Consider the following 15,424-nt stretch of genomic DNA (forward strand, 5'->3'; position numbering starts at 1 on the left):
TTCAAAACTGTTCACACAGTCAGTCATATTAAAATGAAAATACAAAGAAGTTATCACAATCAAACCGCATTCTATTTCTAACTAAAGAAGAAAGAATTTCTGAGATCATTGGTTGTTTTATTGACAAACTGATTTAAACAATTCATTTAGATCAAAGCATCAATAATTTTCTGTTGGTCGAGGATTTGTAATCCAATCCTGATAAACAAAATACTAAAATAACAATGGAATAAAAATACATTACATGTTAATTATCTACAGCATTTCATAAACAAATAGAAACATATCTACTCTAAACTCTGAGTGTGCATGTGATGACCAAAACAAAAAAGCCTGATTAAACAAGGGCAGATAACTTGACATTTCCTTCACAAAGTGTGGTTTTGAGTACATGTACAGAGCTACTGTTCATGTTTTTCATGCTTAAAAAACAAAAAATGACAGCAACAACCCTTCCGCTTAACTTAAAAACAACAAATTCATCTGGCAGTTTGCAATGTCTGGATGATTGAATCCGACACTTAAAACTTAGTAATCTTGCACAGAATATTACAGATTACTCTGAATCTTTTTTTTCATAAAGCCGTAACAGATTAAACTGAATTTTTTTTATTGTCTGCGGAACCAATCTCCTGGCACCTGAGAGAATAACTTCTTCTTCGTTCATCCCCGAGAAACCCCCACGTTCACTCACGTTTTTGCATGAGTGGGTTTTTAAGTGTACTGTATGAAGGTTTTTACCCCGCCATTCAGGCAGTATACGCCGATTTCGGGGGAGTTGAGAAAAACAAGCATGGAAATGAACAAGCGACCAGGCCCCAGGAGAAAAATGCTGCATAACTCTCACTTACTCTTGCCATATGCATTTGGAGCGTTATATCCCTTTGTTTGTCAGATCTTTAAATAGTGCTCTGCCTCATTTGTTTAAGATATATTGATTTTGAGTCTCAGTACCCAAGATAGTTTAAAGTGCTCCGCTAAGTAATATTACCTTAAAATTGTGACTGTTGTCTGTTCATACAAACAAACACTTCAGAGCACTTTTTCCTTTTCAAAACAGATTGTTCTTAGAAAAGCTTGCCCTTGCAACAATAAAACTTACATATCTTCTGTTCTATTTGTGTGATAATTGATATGCAATGTTATTCATTAAAAGGGCCAAATATCAGCCACTATAAATCTAACCTCACATTATACTTTCTGCCTGAAAATAATGCTTGTGATAATATTCATACAAATATTTTTGAATCAAACACAAATCAAAGTAGAATTTTGTACTTTGAATTGATATTGAATTACTTGAAATTGTTAGTTGATATACTTTATACAGTAGCTTCAGATTTAAATTACAAAAGTAGAAATGCATTTGAGTTCCTGAGACAACAGTAAAGAACATGATTTAGCAATATCAGACTAAGTACACTCAAATAATTTATGGTGTATGTGAGCAAGTTCACCCTTTCAGCTTACTGTTTTGAAAAGGTGTCCTCTTTTTCCAAATGGCTGTATGACACACTCACACAAAACACACACACACTACAATTTCCTTCCGCAAGCCAACCAATTCCAAACAAAATACAGTATGCATCAACTTAACATTGACTTACATTTTATGAAATGCTGAAAACACAAGTGGCAACAAATGCTATTTTCGCAAATGTTGCACCTTTTGCTTTACCCTCTACATTCAACACAAAATGTGGACAGAGACAAAGAGGGCCATTTTCAGCATGGCCAAATAAAACCTTTCCTCAATTCATTCATCCAAAAATAAAGAAATGTAAATGTCTTTTTTCACCATGAGCCTTCTGTTTGAACACAAATGAAGTGAAGCCCCAGCTTTTTACTATCTCTGCTCAATTAGGAAAAATCTATTTTTATTTTCAGCCTATATGTAGTTTCATTGAACAATTGTGACAAAAGGTGTGTGCATATGTGTGTGTGCTGTTCAAGCAAGAAACAAAAATGTATGAGCACCCACAGCCCTTTTCAAGGTCCCATATATTATACGTTATTAGTATTGTTGACCAAAATATGACATCATACACAGATCAAGACTGTCAGTGTTCCTCCGAGTGGTCGAGGTGAACGACTGACGAGATCTGTGTAAAATGTCATATTTTGGTCTACAAAACAAATAACATTTATGTATCGATCGATTTTAGTTAGATTTTTTTTTTTTTTTAACGATTGAACACACACAAACATGCAATCTTTTGTGGCCTCAGCTCATCTCCTAAATATGACTTTTTGTCGGACTCTGACGTCACATGGCTCAAAGAAGGGAAATCCAATGTTCAATCGATACATATGCAGATCCCGGAAAAGCTTACTATACACAATCCTACTTATGACGAATATCTGTTTCCATTTCTACGGACTTCCTGAGAGGTTTGAGCGTTAATAATGTTGGAAAACTTTTAAAGTTTGAATATGACAGTCACTTTCCATTCCATTTGGGAGAAAAAGGTTTAATTGTGTGTGTGTGTGTGTGCACGTGGATGCATGCACACGCATATATATATATATATATGTATATGGATTTATGAAAAAGCATTTGTGTGCACAGCTTCTTTAGATTATTGCAGGAAGTATAACTTTTATTTGTTCTGAGCTCTCTGCTATTTGAAAGGTTCAGGTAAGTCTTGAAAGGTTGACCTTAACAGGAGTATAACCAAGAACACATCTTTATGGAACAACTTTGACCAGCATAACCAGGAGTTGGTGTGAAAATAAATTGTCTTCTTAAATCAGACAAAACAAGTTTTCAAGTGAAATGTTGAATACTTCAGCAGACTTGCAACAAAAGAAAGAAACAAAACAAAACAAAACTTGTTTGTATTTTTTGTTAATGTGTGTCTATGAATGTACCTATGAATGTACCATTCATTTTTATTCTACAAAAATTTTCTTTCAAAAACAGACTGAAACTGTCATGGGCAAACCGATGAACATGTTTATTATGTTTATATTTGATTAGCAATTCATCATTTTGCTAGGCAAGGTCAAAAGAAAAGTACATCAAAATTATGTATAATTTTAGACAAGCCTAGATTGAAATCCACATTTGACAACTATCATGCCATTTAGGCATGCAATAAAAAAAATTATGCATGCCAGAATCATTTAGCAAACAATCTGTATTTACGATGACATTACCGTCAAAGTCAGGTAATTAACGCTGGAGTGTTGTTCGAAACACTATTCTCATGTATGTGAACAATGATGCACAATAGAAAATATATCATTCAGGGCGTAAATGCTGAGGTGTCGATTCCAAACACTATTCTCCTGTCTGTGAATAATTATGCAGAATAGAAAGTATGTCAATCTTCAGTCAGGATCTTATATATAATTCTTCAGTTGGAATGCAGTCAACGGCATTTGATTTCCAACTAGAGACACTTCCTGTCAGTTGGTACAATATGTGGAATGCAGTACTTCATCACTACACCTTCTGAGCTTGTCTCAACTATTTCAGCAAAGTTTAGCAGGTAAAAAGCTAAATATATGATAGTGACAACAGTCTGTAATTTTATTTATGCGTACCTTATTATGTAGTTCAAACTCACCTGTAGTTCAAACTCACTCTGAACAGGTCTGAATTATGCACAAAATCAACTGCATGAAAATATGTACCAACAACAAATTCATTAACATGGATCCACACACAAAATTAACTCTTTGTAGTCAAGCATTTTATTGATAAAACAAACATGTCAATTTCAACACAAAAGGAATATTAACCTGTTAGGTGGTCATACATTTTGAAAAAATCCTTTTGAAATTAAGGTTTTATTTTAACAATGCCACAAAAAGGTCAACCACTCTTGTAATAATTTAATAATGGTTTTGGTTTAAATTAACACAGTTTGTTTTTGGTTACACTTGTTTGAAATTTCATCATTGTCATTGTCAATAAAATATTATTAGCAATTTATGTCATCAAGTCAAAGGTGTTCATACAGAAACATGAATCATTCTGTGGAAAAGCAACAAACAAGCGAATGAATAAATACTTAAATTCAACCCTGTTAGTGTTAGTAATTATACACAAAGAGCTGCCTGAAATATAACTACAAACATAAAACATCACCCAACAATATGATTTCCACATGGTCAAATTAATCTTACAATCCATCAACCCATTCACACACAAAAATAAAAATTATACCTCATTTTCATCATTGAGCCAATAAATCCATGGCATTTTACTAATACTTTTGCTACCTCATAATTCAACCCAATTGACAAAACTCATTCTTCTTTAAGCTTCACACAAACTGATTCCCATCCATATTCTCTATCTCTCTCTCTGGCTTTCTCTCTGGCTTTCTCCCTCTCTCTCTCTCTCTGAGTCTCTCTCTCTCTCTCTCTCTCTCTGAGTCTCTCTCTCTCTCTCTCTCTCTGAGTCTCTCTCTCTCTCTCTCTCTCTGGCTTTCTCTCTCTCTCTCTCTCTCTCTCTCTCTCTCTCTCTCTCTCTCTCTCTCTCTCTCTCTCTCTCTCTCTCTCTGCACACTTTTAAATCAAAGTCCAACCACAAGCAAGTACACAGTAACAAACAACTTTCTTTGTAATAAAATGCTAGTGGAATACAGGTCATGTGTAATGGAACACAGGCTTTCTTCTTTATTTGGTTTGAATATGGCCCAAAATGAAAATGATATGAAAGTTTAAGGTTAAAATATTTTGTCAGTTCATTATGCACAGGGCAAAAAGTGAGCATGATCTTGTTTCATCAACGCTCCCAAACCTAGATGATAGGGGGGGCAGAGATGATGTGTACCACATGAGTAATAATGTTTCAAAATGGTATTATGTTAAAGATCACAGTCGATGCTCAGCGTATCATCATAGTTGAGCAATTGGCCACTTTTGAGGGAGTGATACTGCCTTATATTGTCAATCTGAAGAGGAATACCCTGAATATAAAAAAAGCTTCTATGCAGAACAGAACTTTTCAATTGTGGCCTGAACCATTACCAGACAGAACACCATGCGTTCGCATGTGTTGTACATGTATGTATTCATTGTTATTCTGCCGTATTACAGTGGTACCTGCACCCTTGGGAACAGCCGGAAGCATCTCCACATTGCAGGTGGCCTGTTATAAGAGGTACATTGTGGTCAAAATAGACAAAGGGACTACAGAAGATGTTCTTTATTGGGAGGTGGCCTCTCACTGGAGGGGCCTCAAGTTGCAGATACTGTTGTACTGAACGTCAACTATATTCACAGCTCCACAGAGTAATATATTCTTTGCTCCTCGACGCGTTTACTTCTCGATTACTTCCTGCAGTATTGTTGTTTTCAACTTTAAACAGGTATCACGATCAATAATCTGAACCATTACTGCATTTTGTGCTAAAATGCTGAATAGTTTTCTTCATCATAAAAAAAACCTTTCGACATACATGTACATGTTTAGCTTCATCCTGAATTTTTTTTTCCACAATTTAAAAAAAATAGCCACACCATCTCAATGAATTATTGAAGCAAAAACTGCAAACTCTAAGGATGGTTTAAAACAACATGGAGATCAAACCTTTCCTTCTTTCTTTATTTGTTTATTTGGTGTTTAACGTCGTTTTCAACCACGAAGGTTATATCGCGACGGGGAAAGGGGTGAGATGGGATAGAGCCACTTGTCAATTGTTTCTTGTTCACAAAAGCACTAATCAAAAATTTGCTCCAGGTGCTTGCAACGTAGTACAATGTATTACCTTACTGGGAGAATGCAAGTTTCCAGTACAAAGGACTTAACGTTTCTTACATACTGCTTGACTAAAATCTTTACAAAAATTGGCTATATATATTCTATACAAGAAACACTTCACAAGGGTAAAAAGAGAAACAGAATCCGTTAGTCGCCTCTTACGACATGCTGGGGAGCATCGGGTAAATTCTTCCCCCTAACCCGCGGGGGGTAACCTTTCCTTCAACTTGCAGTGAACTAAACACATTGAATGGAAACAACCTACTTCTCAATTTACCCTCAGTCAGAGATGTTCATTTCAGCTGCACCAAATTAAAAAAATGTGTGCCTGTCTGCCATGGAATGGAAAATACCAAAACTGCCTATTATTTTCTCTATTTTTACGTTTAAATATCACATATAAACTACCATCACAACCAGTCCACAAAAAGTGCTTGTCTTTTGTAATACTTTTTCCAAAAAACCAGAGATTGAGATGTTAAAATGAGCTATGAAAACAATGGAAATTCTTGGACAATTTTTGAAGTGAGAGAAGTTTACTTCTCACAAATTGCTACACAAAAGAAAACTACAGGTTACATGAATATTAACCTGCTCGGTTTTGAGCAAATTGCATAGATTAAAAATACCTCAAACCAGGCTGGTTTGGAGACAACACAATTCGAGAGTATTTTGGAGGTTTCGTTCCTACTCTGACTGTGGGAGCACATCCTGCTGGTGTTCCTGCTGTGTTCAACACACAAAACTTGCTGTCGACATTTCGTCTCCTACCCCATACCACCTGCGCACCATAATCCAATCTGCCCTTTCTGCACTTGCGTTTTCTGGACATTCCTTTTCAGTATAATTCTTCACACAGCCTGACACAAAAATGCAATACTGGGATCACAGTGAAATCCGACAAAGCCATAAGACAGGTCATCATCACATCACACACCGCTCGGCCACTTGAAGGATCACAAGCGCTAGGGTACTTCAAACACTGGGTTACATATGGCCTTTAGTTTTGAACCACCAAGATGTTTCAGTCAGGCCTGGTCAGTGAGGCCTGCTGAGCAAGGAGACACCTTCAGCCTGGGAGGTGGAGAGACAGGCAGGGACGTTGTTATTGCTGTTGGCATTGCTGGTGGCTCGGCTGATGACGGAGCCAGTCTCCGTCTCCGACGAGCTCAGCCCCACCTGATTGGCCAGCAGTTTGAGCTCGGCATCGTCCACTTTCTGCCCAGCCCGTAAGATACTGGGCCAGCTGGATGCCAGCCCCACGAGTTCCTGATGGCACTTGCCGGCCCCAGTCACCATACGACTGAAGGCCTGCTTCAGGCGCTCAGAGTCCTCTTTCAAGATGTGGTAGCGCCGCCTGAGTTCCATGCATGAGGAGGACTGGCGGTAGGGGTGGGAGGCGGCGGTCATGTCGTTGTCGTTGGGGTCCCAGCTGCCCCGCTGCAGCAGGCGCGTCTGACTCTGCAGGGGCAGGAAGCTGAGATAGTCCATGGGCGTGTCCACGGAGGAGCTGAGGTTGGAGATCTTGGGGCGCGTCATCAGCCCCTCTATGGACAAATGTCTGTGCGATGCCCTGCTTGCTCCCGCCGTTCCTGCCAGAAGGTAAGAGGGCATTACGGGGGTGGCAGGCAGGCTCTGCCGTCGCGTGAGGTTGGAGCGAGTAAAACTGTCCTTTCGAAGACCCATGTAAAAGCCCAGGTCTTTTCGCACCACCACAGGCATGCTGTGCCTTCGTCGCGAGTTCTGGGCCAGCAGCATGAGCTGCTCTTCTTCAGACACAGGGGGAAGGGAGTGGGACCCCATCTCGCTGGCCTGCTCTGAGTCCGTCTGGTAGTGGAAGGCCAAGTTGACCGTGTTCTCCACAGTGTCTGCCTCCTCTCCGTGGTGCTCCTCCTCCAGAAACTCCACCACCTCTTTCTCTCCCAGCGTCTCCTCCTCCTCCTCCTCCTCTTCAACCATGTCTGTCTGACAAACCTCCTCCTGGCCTAGGGTTGCATTGTTGCGGTTACCATCTTTGAGGATCCCTTCTGCCAGCCGGTTCGACACATCTGACAGAGTGCTATTGCTATCCGCCATGGAAACGGCGGCAGTGACAGTAGCTGTCTTGGACAGGGCGTCCCTCTCGCTGATTTTCTGCCAGTTCTGCTTATTGGTCAGGATGTTGTCCAGCATCTTGGTGCTGAGTGGCGTGGGTAGGAAACGCTTCCACTCCATGAACAGCGGCCGCACCACCACCTCCATGAAACCTGAAATAATCAATGATAATGACACTAAATTTACAGTGTGTTTTCCTCATACCACCAAATTGAACCAACCCTACTCATTTTCAACTTAGCTTTGCAAAAATTAAGCGAGATAACTCGTCAAATGTACTCAGAATTAATTAAGTACATCATTAATTTGCGCAGCTAATAGATTTGTCTCATTTCCCATAACTGCTATTTGAAATCAAATTTTAATTTGGTATGATCAGCAGCTATTCTGGCTGTTTTCTCTACCTTCACTTCTACTGTGGTTTACAAAGCTGTCTAATTGCTATCACTTGCCGACTATCTTGATCTATTAACAGAACATTTCAGGTAGGCTTTAACCCATTTTGGTCAGGAGCTGCCACAGTTCATTATCGCCTCTCACATACAGTCTGGCTAAAAATGTAAAGTAGTAGTGTCACAAAAAAGCTATTTTGTATCTGTGCACGTGTGCACTGTTAATTTGAAACTTAGCAGAATGGTGGAAGAGATGTTAATTTTTAGCTGACTTAAGTCAAAACTTGTTCGTGAATGATGTAATCATGTTCCAATTGATGTTGCAATTTATCCAGAAAGAGTTAAAGCATAAGATTTAGAAGGAAAGTGGGTTGGGGACTTTCTGACACAGTGGAACCTCCCTCTTAAGATCTTGAAGTATATGAAAACAGCAGGTCTGAAAAGGGACAGTCTTAAAATGGAGGTAAATTCACAGATGTTATAAACAGAAAATGTGAAAAGTAGGGTCTTAAAAGGGGGAAGTGTTAAAAGGGGGAAGTGTTAAAAGAGGTCAGGGGTCCTGAAAGGGGGTTCACTGTATGCGTCCAAATACAAGGCTTACCTATCTGGATTTTGGCCACAGTGTTGGCATGTCTATCACAGACCGGGGTAACTGGAACGCCAACCTGTCTTTCCATGTCACCTGAAAGCACAAATTCATTTTCTTCTTTACACTGAACCAGATAAGAAGTTCTACTAAAGTTGTATCAGCAGCTACACTCAAAAGGCATTTGAAGAAACCTACGTCACGAATACGAAAGCACGAAGAAAAAGTATTGATACAAAACATTAAAAAAAATAGAGAAAAGAATCCAAGGCTCATAACAAGAGTCCCCTTCTTAACAAAATACAAATAACAACAAGAGCAAATGCTCATACGACTCACCTTGTTTATTACTACATATTGGCTGCTCTCGCTCCATAAAATATAATGTTCACGGAAGCAATGATTTTCTACATATTGATCCGAACTTGACACCAAGAACAGTGAATGCTTAAATGACTCACCATTGTCATGAGAAATAAAAATCAGAAACAAATGATTTGTTAAATAATAATTTCCTTCTTACTGGCCCGAACTCAAACCCACTATGACCTTGAAATATGACCAGGATCAACCTGATCTTGGTCATGACTAGCGGTCATCAAACCCTGGAAGTGTGAGGCGTTACAAAGATCTTGCTACAAAACATTCGAGAACATAAGCCTACACTTATTTTGACCAAAACTCAACCCCTCTATGATCTTGAAATTTGTGAAGGTCAAACACATGTGAGAAAACCTTAACGTTTATTTGTTTGTCTGCAGCCGGACGTCCTAAAACTGCTCATTGCTCAAGTAAGTTAAAAGTTAAAATAGCGCTAAGAATCATAAAAAATATAGTTAGAATTGCCATTATTGAAACTTTATAAAAAGTGACCTTGAAGGAAGCCTACCTTGACGGAAGAACTCCTCACAAACTTGCCGACTCCACTTTTCACTCAAAAACCACCCTCGACATGGGTTGCAGATGTCGGCACATTTTAGTGCTATCTGGTAAAACAGAATTCACATATATGCATTCTAGTCAGCTGTAAATGCTAATAAATAGCTGTTTTAAACATTCACTACAGGAAAGAAATATGCATGGTCTAAACACACACACACACACACACACACACACACACACACACACACACACACACACACACACTCTCTCTCTAAGTTTTCTTTACTTGTTTAATCTTTAGCAATTTTAGACTGGTCCCTCTTTAGGGTGAGGGCCAGATGTAAACAAGAAGGGCAAAGCCCATACGACTCACATGCTTGACCTTGACCTTTACATGACCTTGACCTTCAGGGTCAAGGTCAAATAACTAAACCTAGCAATGACATCATACACTAAGAACTGCTTTACACATTTTTCCTACCAAAATACATGTGACCTTGACCCAAGGTCAAGGTCATCCAAGGTCATGCAACACAAAGCTGTTAATTCAAGACATAGGAAGTACAATGGTGCTTATTGGCTCTTTCTACCATGAGATATGGTCACTTTTAGTGGTTCACTACCTTATTTTGGTCACATTTCATAAGGGTCAAAGTGACCTTGACCTTGATCATATGTGACCAAATGTGTCTCATGATGAAAGCATAACATGTGCCCCACATAATTTTTAAGTTTGAAACAGTTATCTTCCATACTTCAGGGTCAAGGTCACTTCAAAATATGTATACAATCCAACTTTGAAGAGCTCATGTGACCTTGACCTTGAAGCAAGGTAAACCAAACTGGTATCAAAAGATGGGGCTTACTTGCCCTATATATCATATATAGGTGAGGTATTGAATCTCAAAAACTTCAGAGAAAATGTGAAAAATAGCTGTTTTTTAGACAACATTTATGGCCCCTGCGACCTTGACCTTGAAGCAAGGTCAAGATGCTATGTATGTTTTTTGGGGCCTTGTCATCATACACCATCTTGCCAAATTTGGTACTGATAGACTGAATAGTGTCCAAGAAATATCCAACGTTAAAGTTTTCCGGACGTCCGGACGGACGACTCGGGTGAGTACATAGACTCACTTTTGCTTCGCATGTGAGTCAAAAAGCAGATCACTGCTTACTCTATTACCCTCGTTAAATAAAGAATTCCTTTCTCTTCTTCTTGTCGTTCGCCTAGGTTACACTTGGAGTCCAGCTCTGGTTATGAAGCTGGTGGTATTGCTCTCTCTCTCTCTCTTGCATGTGTAGGCTATGTTTAAAGCCCAATGTATCACACCCTTATTAATTTCGTTTTATGCACCAATTTCATTTGTCTGAAAATTGTCAAAATCAACTCATTGATTAGAACAATAAAACAAACCTCTCTCTCTCTCTCTCTCTCTCTCTCTCTCTCTCTGAAGTTCTTCAGCCTACCTGTAGAATGAAATGTCTTGAGTTGAGGTTTGATTCGTAGTCAAACCCTTTTTCATCTATCATCCGCTAAAAAAAGACAGAAAAACGAAAAGAACAATTCATTCAGTTATACAAGTATACTGCAAAACCATGAAGGTTTTCAATGCCTTGAAGATGCTGCCAAGCAATAAAGTATTTTAACAATTCAGAATATGCTCTTTGAACCAATATTAATATCATCAGCTTTCAAATAGTCTTTCCATTTACAACTTGGAAGTGCATGTTCCTTCTTTAGAGTGGAAACCCCCTTTTAAGGCCTGAAAATCTATGATAGCAAGCTCTTAAAAGGAAACTAGTCTTATCTGGAGGTGGGGGCGAGGTACATCAATTGTGTCAAGATTTATTGGTCTATGCTTAGTGTCTTTTTTGTGTGTTCTGCATTCCACATTGCAGTTACACAAGGTACAACAACTACTGTAAACTACCTTGTATACGCCCAACCCCCCCCCCCCCCCCCCCCCCACCTTTGCACCAATTTTGCCCAAAAGTTGGGGTGGGCGTTTACTTGGTAATATACCCTTTGCAGGAGCGGTTCCTTTGCTAGAATAACAATATTTGGTCACTTGGCATGAATTCTTTTTATATGGATGCGTCATTGCACAAAACTGTGTTGTCATTCAAGGGATCCATGTGACGGTGTTTAAGCCTCAAAATGTTCCGACGGAAGTCCAAAAGATGCTCTTTAAAGTCTGCCGGCACCTTTCTGGTTGGTAGATGTACAAGGCCGTGTACAGATCGCGTGCGTTTTTTTCCCCCAACGCTTTACCTAAATGGGTGAGGCAGCAAAGCCAGCCAGTTCCAATGTTCTTCTTTGCAGATCTTTGTTTCTGACGACACGTTTCTCTACCCGTTCATAGTCAAGAAATCCAAGAACACCTAAATCAACCTCTTCAGACATCACTTTCCGCCCAAGATGAAGCTTTCGTTTCTTCTTTTCCCTCCCAGTCCGATGCATCAAAAATGTATTGCGATTCTCTTGCCACTCTCGAATACTTTTTCTGCCCACTCCGTACTCACATGCTGTTTGTGAAACAATTCCAGTGTTGTTAAAGCCATATGTACTCGATGACTATACACGCTAATTGCTTTACCAACAGCTGGAGACAGACTAAATTAAGTTCCCTGCAAAATATTGTGGTCTAGGACCCCTTAAATGTTGAGATATTTGAATTTTCATTTTGATCTGGATCATCCTATTTATAGATTTGGCAACACATGTAACGTTGATGCAAGGGAGAGAACACCGCGGCTTTGTTGACATCCTCACTTTTTCAGAGGCTAGAACAAGCTGTAATGCATGTATTATGGTCCGCGCATGGTGACGTATCGTCATTATATGGTCTTATGGTGCGTTTGACATCGATTGTGGGCAAACTACACTTTGTAAACACGGGAGTGCGTTAGTATGCCTTTAAGGTGCTCTGGTGCTAAGAGTTTAAACTCAAACTGTGTAGGAAATCCTTCGTGGCATCTTGTCATACTGAAATATCTGCCGCGCGCGAAACATTTCCAAGAAAGGGAAACAATCAAAAACAAAACAAAACAGCAGACTGAATAATCTTTACTCTAATAATCGAAAATGGGGGATGGGCGTTGACTAGGTACTGTACCCTGTGCGCAAAATGGGGTGGGCGTTTCCTCGATACTGGGCGTATACAAGGTAGTTTACGGTAGTAGTGTTGCCTGATTATTATGGCGTTTGTGAGATAACCAGCGTAATTGAATATCTCCCAGAAAATTAAAACTACTTTGTCAATCCATCACTCACTCTGAACTTGAGCAGAAATTCTTGCTGCCTTGTGATGTCAGTGGCAAGAATCAAGGAGCGAAACTGCCAGATTGCTGTTGCCCTGTTACAGGATAAAGAGTTATATTCAACCAAGCAAAACAGTTATATTCAACCTGGCACATGTGTATGTCATTTTTAGCTTAAATTTTGTTCCTCTTCAAGAGTTTATATGTTCTACCCTGGCGACCACCTTTCTATAACGACCACCTGCAAACAAAATCCACCCCAAAGGATCCCCGACAAAAACAATTTCCTATACAATTCACCACCCGTCTATAACAACCTCTTTTCTTCAGCCCCTTGGATGGTAGTTTAATAGACAAGTTTGACTGAACAATGATTCTACGTACCTACTGGTTGGTACAGCCCCATGTTGAAGAAGACTGAAACGATTTACTGATTATCAAAAGAAAGGGGTTACCCTTTCGGGGATCTGAATAAAGAGGGTTTTTTTTGGGTTTTTTTGCGTATTTTACGGCCTACAAGGCAATACAGCGCATTAGGCTTTTTGAAGAAGAAACAAATTTAAATCAAGAACAAGTCGCATAAGGCGAAATTACTACATTTAGTCAAGCTGTGGAACTCACAGAATGAAACTGAACGCACTGCATTTTTTCACAATGACCGTAGTCCGCCGCTTGTGCATAACGGAGTGAAACTGACGAGCCTGTTCAGCGCGGTAGTGGTTTTGCTGTGCTGCATAGCACGCTTTTCTGTACCTCTCTTCGTTTCAACTTTCTGAGCGTGTTTTTAATCCAAACATATCATATCTATATGTTTTTGGAATCAGGAACCGACAAGGAATAAGATGAAATTGTTTTTAAATCGATTTCGGAAATTTAATTTTGATCATAATTTTTATATTTTTAATTTTGAGAGCTTGTTTTTAATCCAAATATAACATATTTATATGTTTTTGGAATTAGGAAATGATGTAGAATGAGATGAACGTAAATTTGGATCGTTTTATATATAAAAAAAAATTATTACAATTTTCAGATTTTTAATGACCAAAGTAATTAATTAATTTTTAAGCCACCAAGCTGAAATGCAATACCGAAGTCCGGCCTTCGTCGAAGAATGCTTTACAAAAATTTCAATCAATTTGATTGAAAAATGAGGGTGTGACAGTGCCGCCTCAACTTTTACAAAAAGTCGGATATGACGTCATCAAAAGTATTTATCGAAAAAAAGAAAAAAACGTCCGGGGATATCATTCCCAGGAACTCTCATGTCAAATTTCAAAAAGATCGGTCCAGTAGTTTGGTCTGAATCGTTCTACACACACACACGCACAGACAGACAGACAGACACACACACACACCACGACCCTCGTCTCGATTCCCCCTCTATGTTAAAACATTTAGTCAAAACTTGACTAAATGTAAAAAGGCACATACGGCAGATAAGCCAAACAATTTTCTTTGATAACAAAAAAACAAACTACAAGACAAAGGAACGCTTTGATTGCATGCATTCAGACACTGATACATTCAGTGAGAAGACATTTTTTTTTTTATAGAAAATTGCAGTTTTTGAGTCTTCTTACAAGCTTTCTGCGTTTCCTTTTTTTTCCTTTCTGTTCTGTGAGCGATCATATTTAATTTAGACTCGGCATTGTATGCTAAGCACTCCGTTTTGGGCATGGTTGATGTTGATTCAGTGAGTATTCGCAAGCATATTGTTCAGGACAAAGATTTGTTTCAACTTTTTGTCACGGATAAGCCTCAAGAATACACATGGAGTAAAACAGATGCGACTTGTAGGGTGTAAAATACGGTAGTCTAGTGCATTCTGCATATAATCATGAACCTAGGTGTTCAACAGAACTTATACGGTATAATGTACATACCACTGTGTGTGTGAGAAGTGTGAGAAGATGCCACATTCCTGCAAGAGCCCGACCCCGTAGCGCCAGTGGTGCATCTCTAATACTGAGGTATTCTGTGCAGGAAAAAGCAAATAAGACTCAGAAAGAGCACAACACACACACACACACACACACACACACACACACACACACACACACATGTCCATATTGTTGTTACCTTGCATCTTTCGGTCAAAACACACAAAAATCTAGGTTTTACTATTGACACACAGCAGCACAGAGCATCTCATTCACAAGCTGAATTCCTTTGGGTTTTGGTTTTCTTTTATTTCTGCAGTTTCACACAACTTTTCAATCTTTGCAATTTCATACTTTCATATTTTTTACACCACACAATGAGAATCAAAACAAGCCATGGATTTTAACTATCCCCTATCGCTTTCCCCCACCTTAAAAAGTCTGCAAGGCTCACGCCTGCCCATGACTTACCTGGTAAAGAGTAGCCAGGTGATTGGCCGTTGCTACGAGGAATGTCTGGTTGACCCCTGGATGATCAAGGTCATGGGCCATCGCCGAAAGGACGGCAATCATTGCTTCGAACGGTGTGACCGAATCACGCAGCTGA

The 15,424-nt window shown here is 39.3% G+C and overlaps 1 protein-coding gene across 3 annotated transcripts in view; it reads right to left on the reverse strand.

Moving 5' to 3' along the window:
* Nucleotides 1-96: 96 nt before the first annotated feature.
* LOC138966732 (high affinity 3',5'-cyclic-AMP phosphodiesterase 7A-like) overlaps nt 97-15,424 on the reverse strand; it is a 117,346-nt gene continuing 102,018 nt past the window's right edge. For all 3 annotated transcript variants that reach the window (XM_070339057.1, XM_070339058.1, XM_070339059.1), the window contains 7 exons: nt 15,289-15,420; nt 14,821-14,912; nt 12,948-13,029; nt 11,141-11,206; nt 9,678-9,774; nt 8,804-8,884; nt 97-7,962 (listed from right to left, as the gene is read on the reverse strand). In XM_070339057.1, the coding sequence (XP_070195158.1) occupies nt 6,755-7,962; nt 8,804-8,884; nt 9,678-9,774; nt 11,141-11,206; nt 12,948-13,029; nt 14,821-14,912; nt 15,289-15,420 (1,758 nt within the window). In that variant the 3' untranslated portion in view covers nt 97-6,754. The remainder of the gene's footprint in view (nt 7,963-8,803; nt 8,885-9,677; nt 9,775-11,140; nt 11,207-12,947; nt 13,030-14,820; nt 14,913-15,288; nt 15,421-15,424) is intronic.

This window comes from Littorina saxatilis, linkage group LG5, assembly GCF_037325665.1.
Source record: "Littorina saxatilis isolate snail1 linkage group LG5, US_GU_Lsax_2.0, whole genome shotgun sequence".
Lineage (NCBI taxonomy): Eukaryota > Metazoa > Mollusca > Gastropoda > Littorinimorpha > Littorinidae > Littorina > Littorina saxatilis.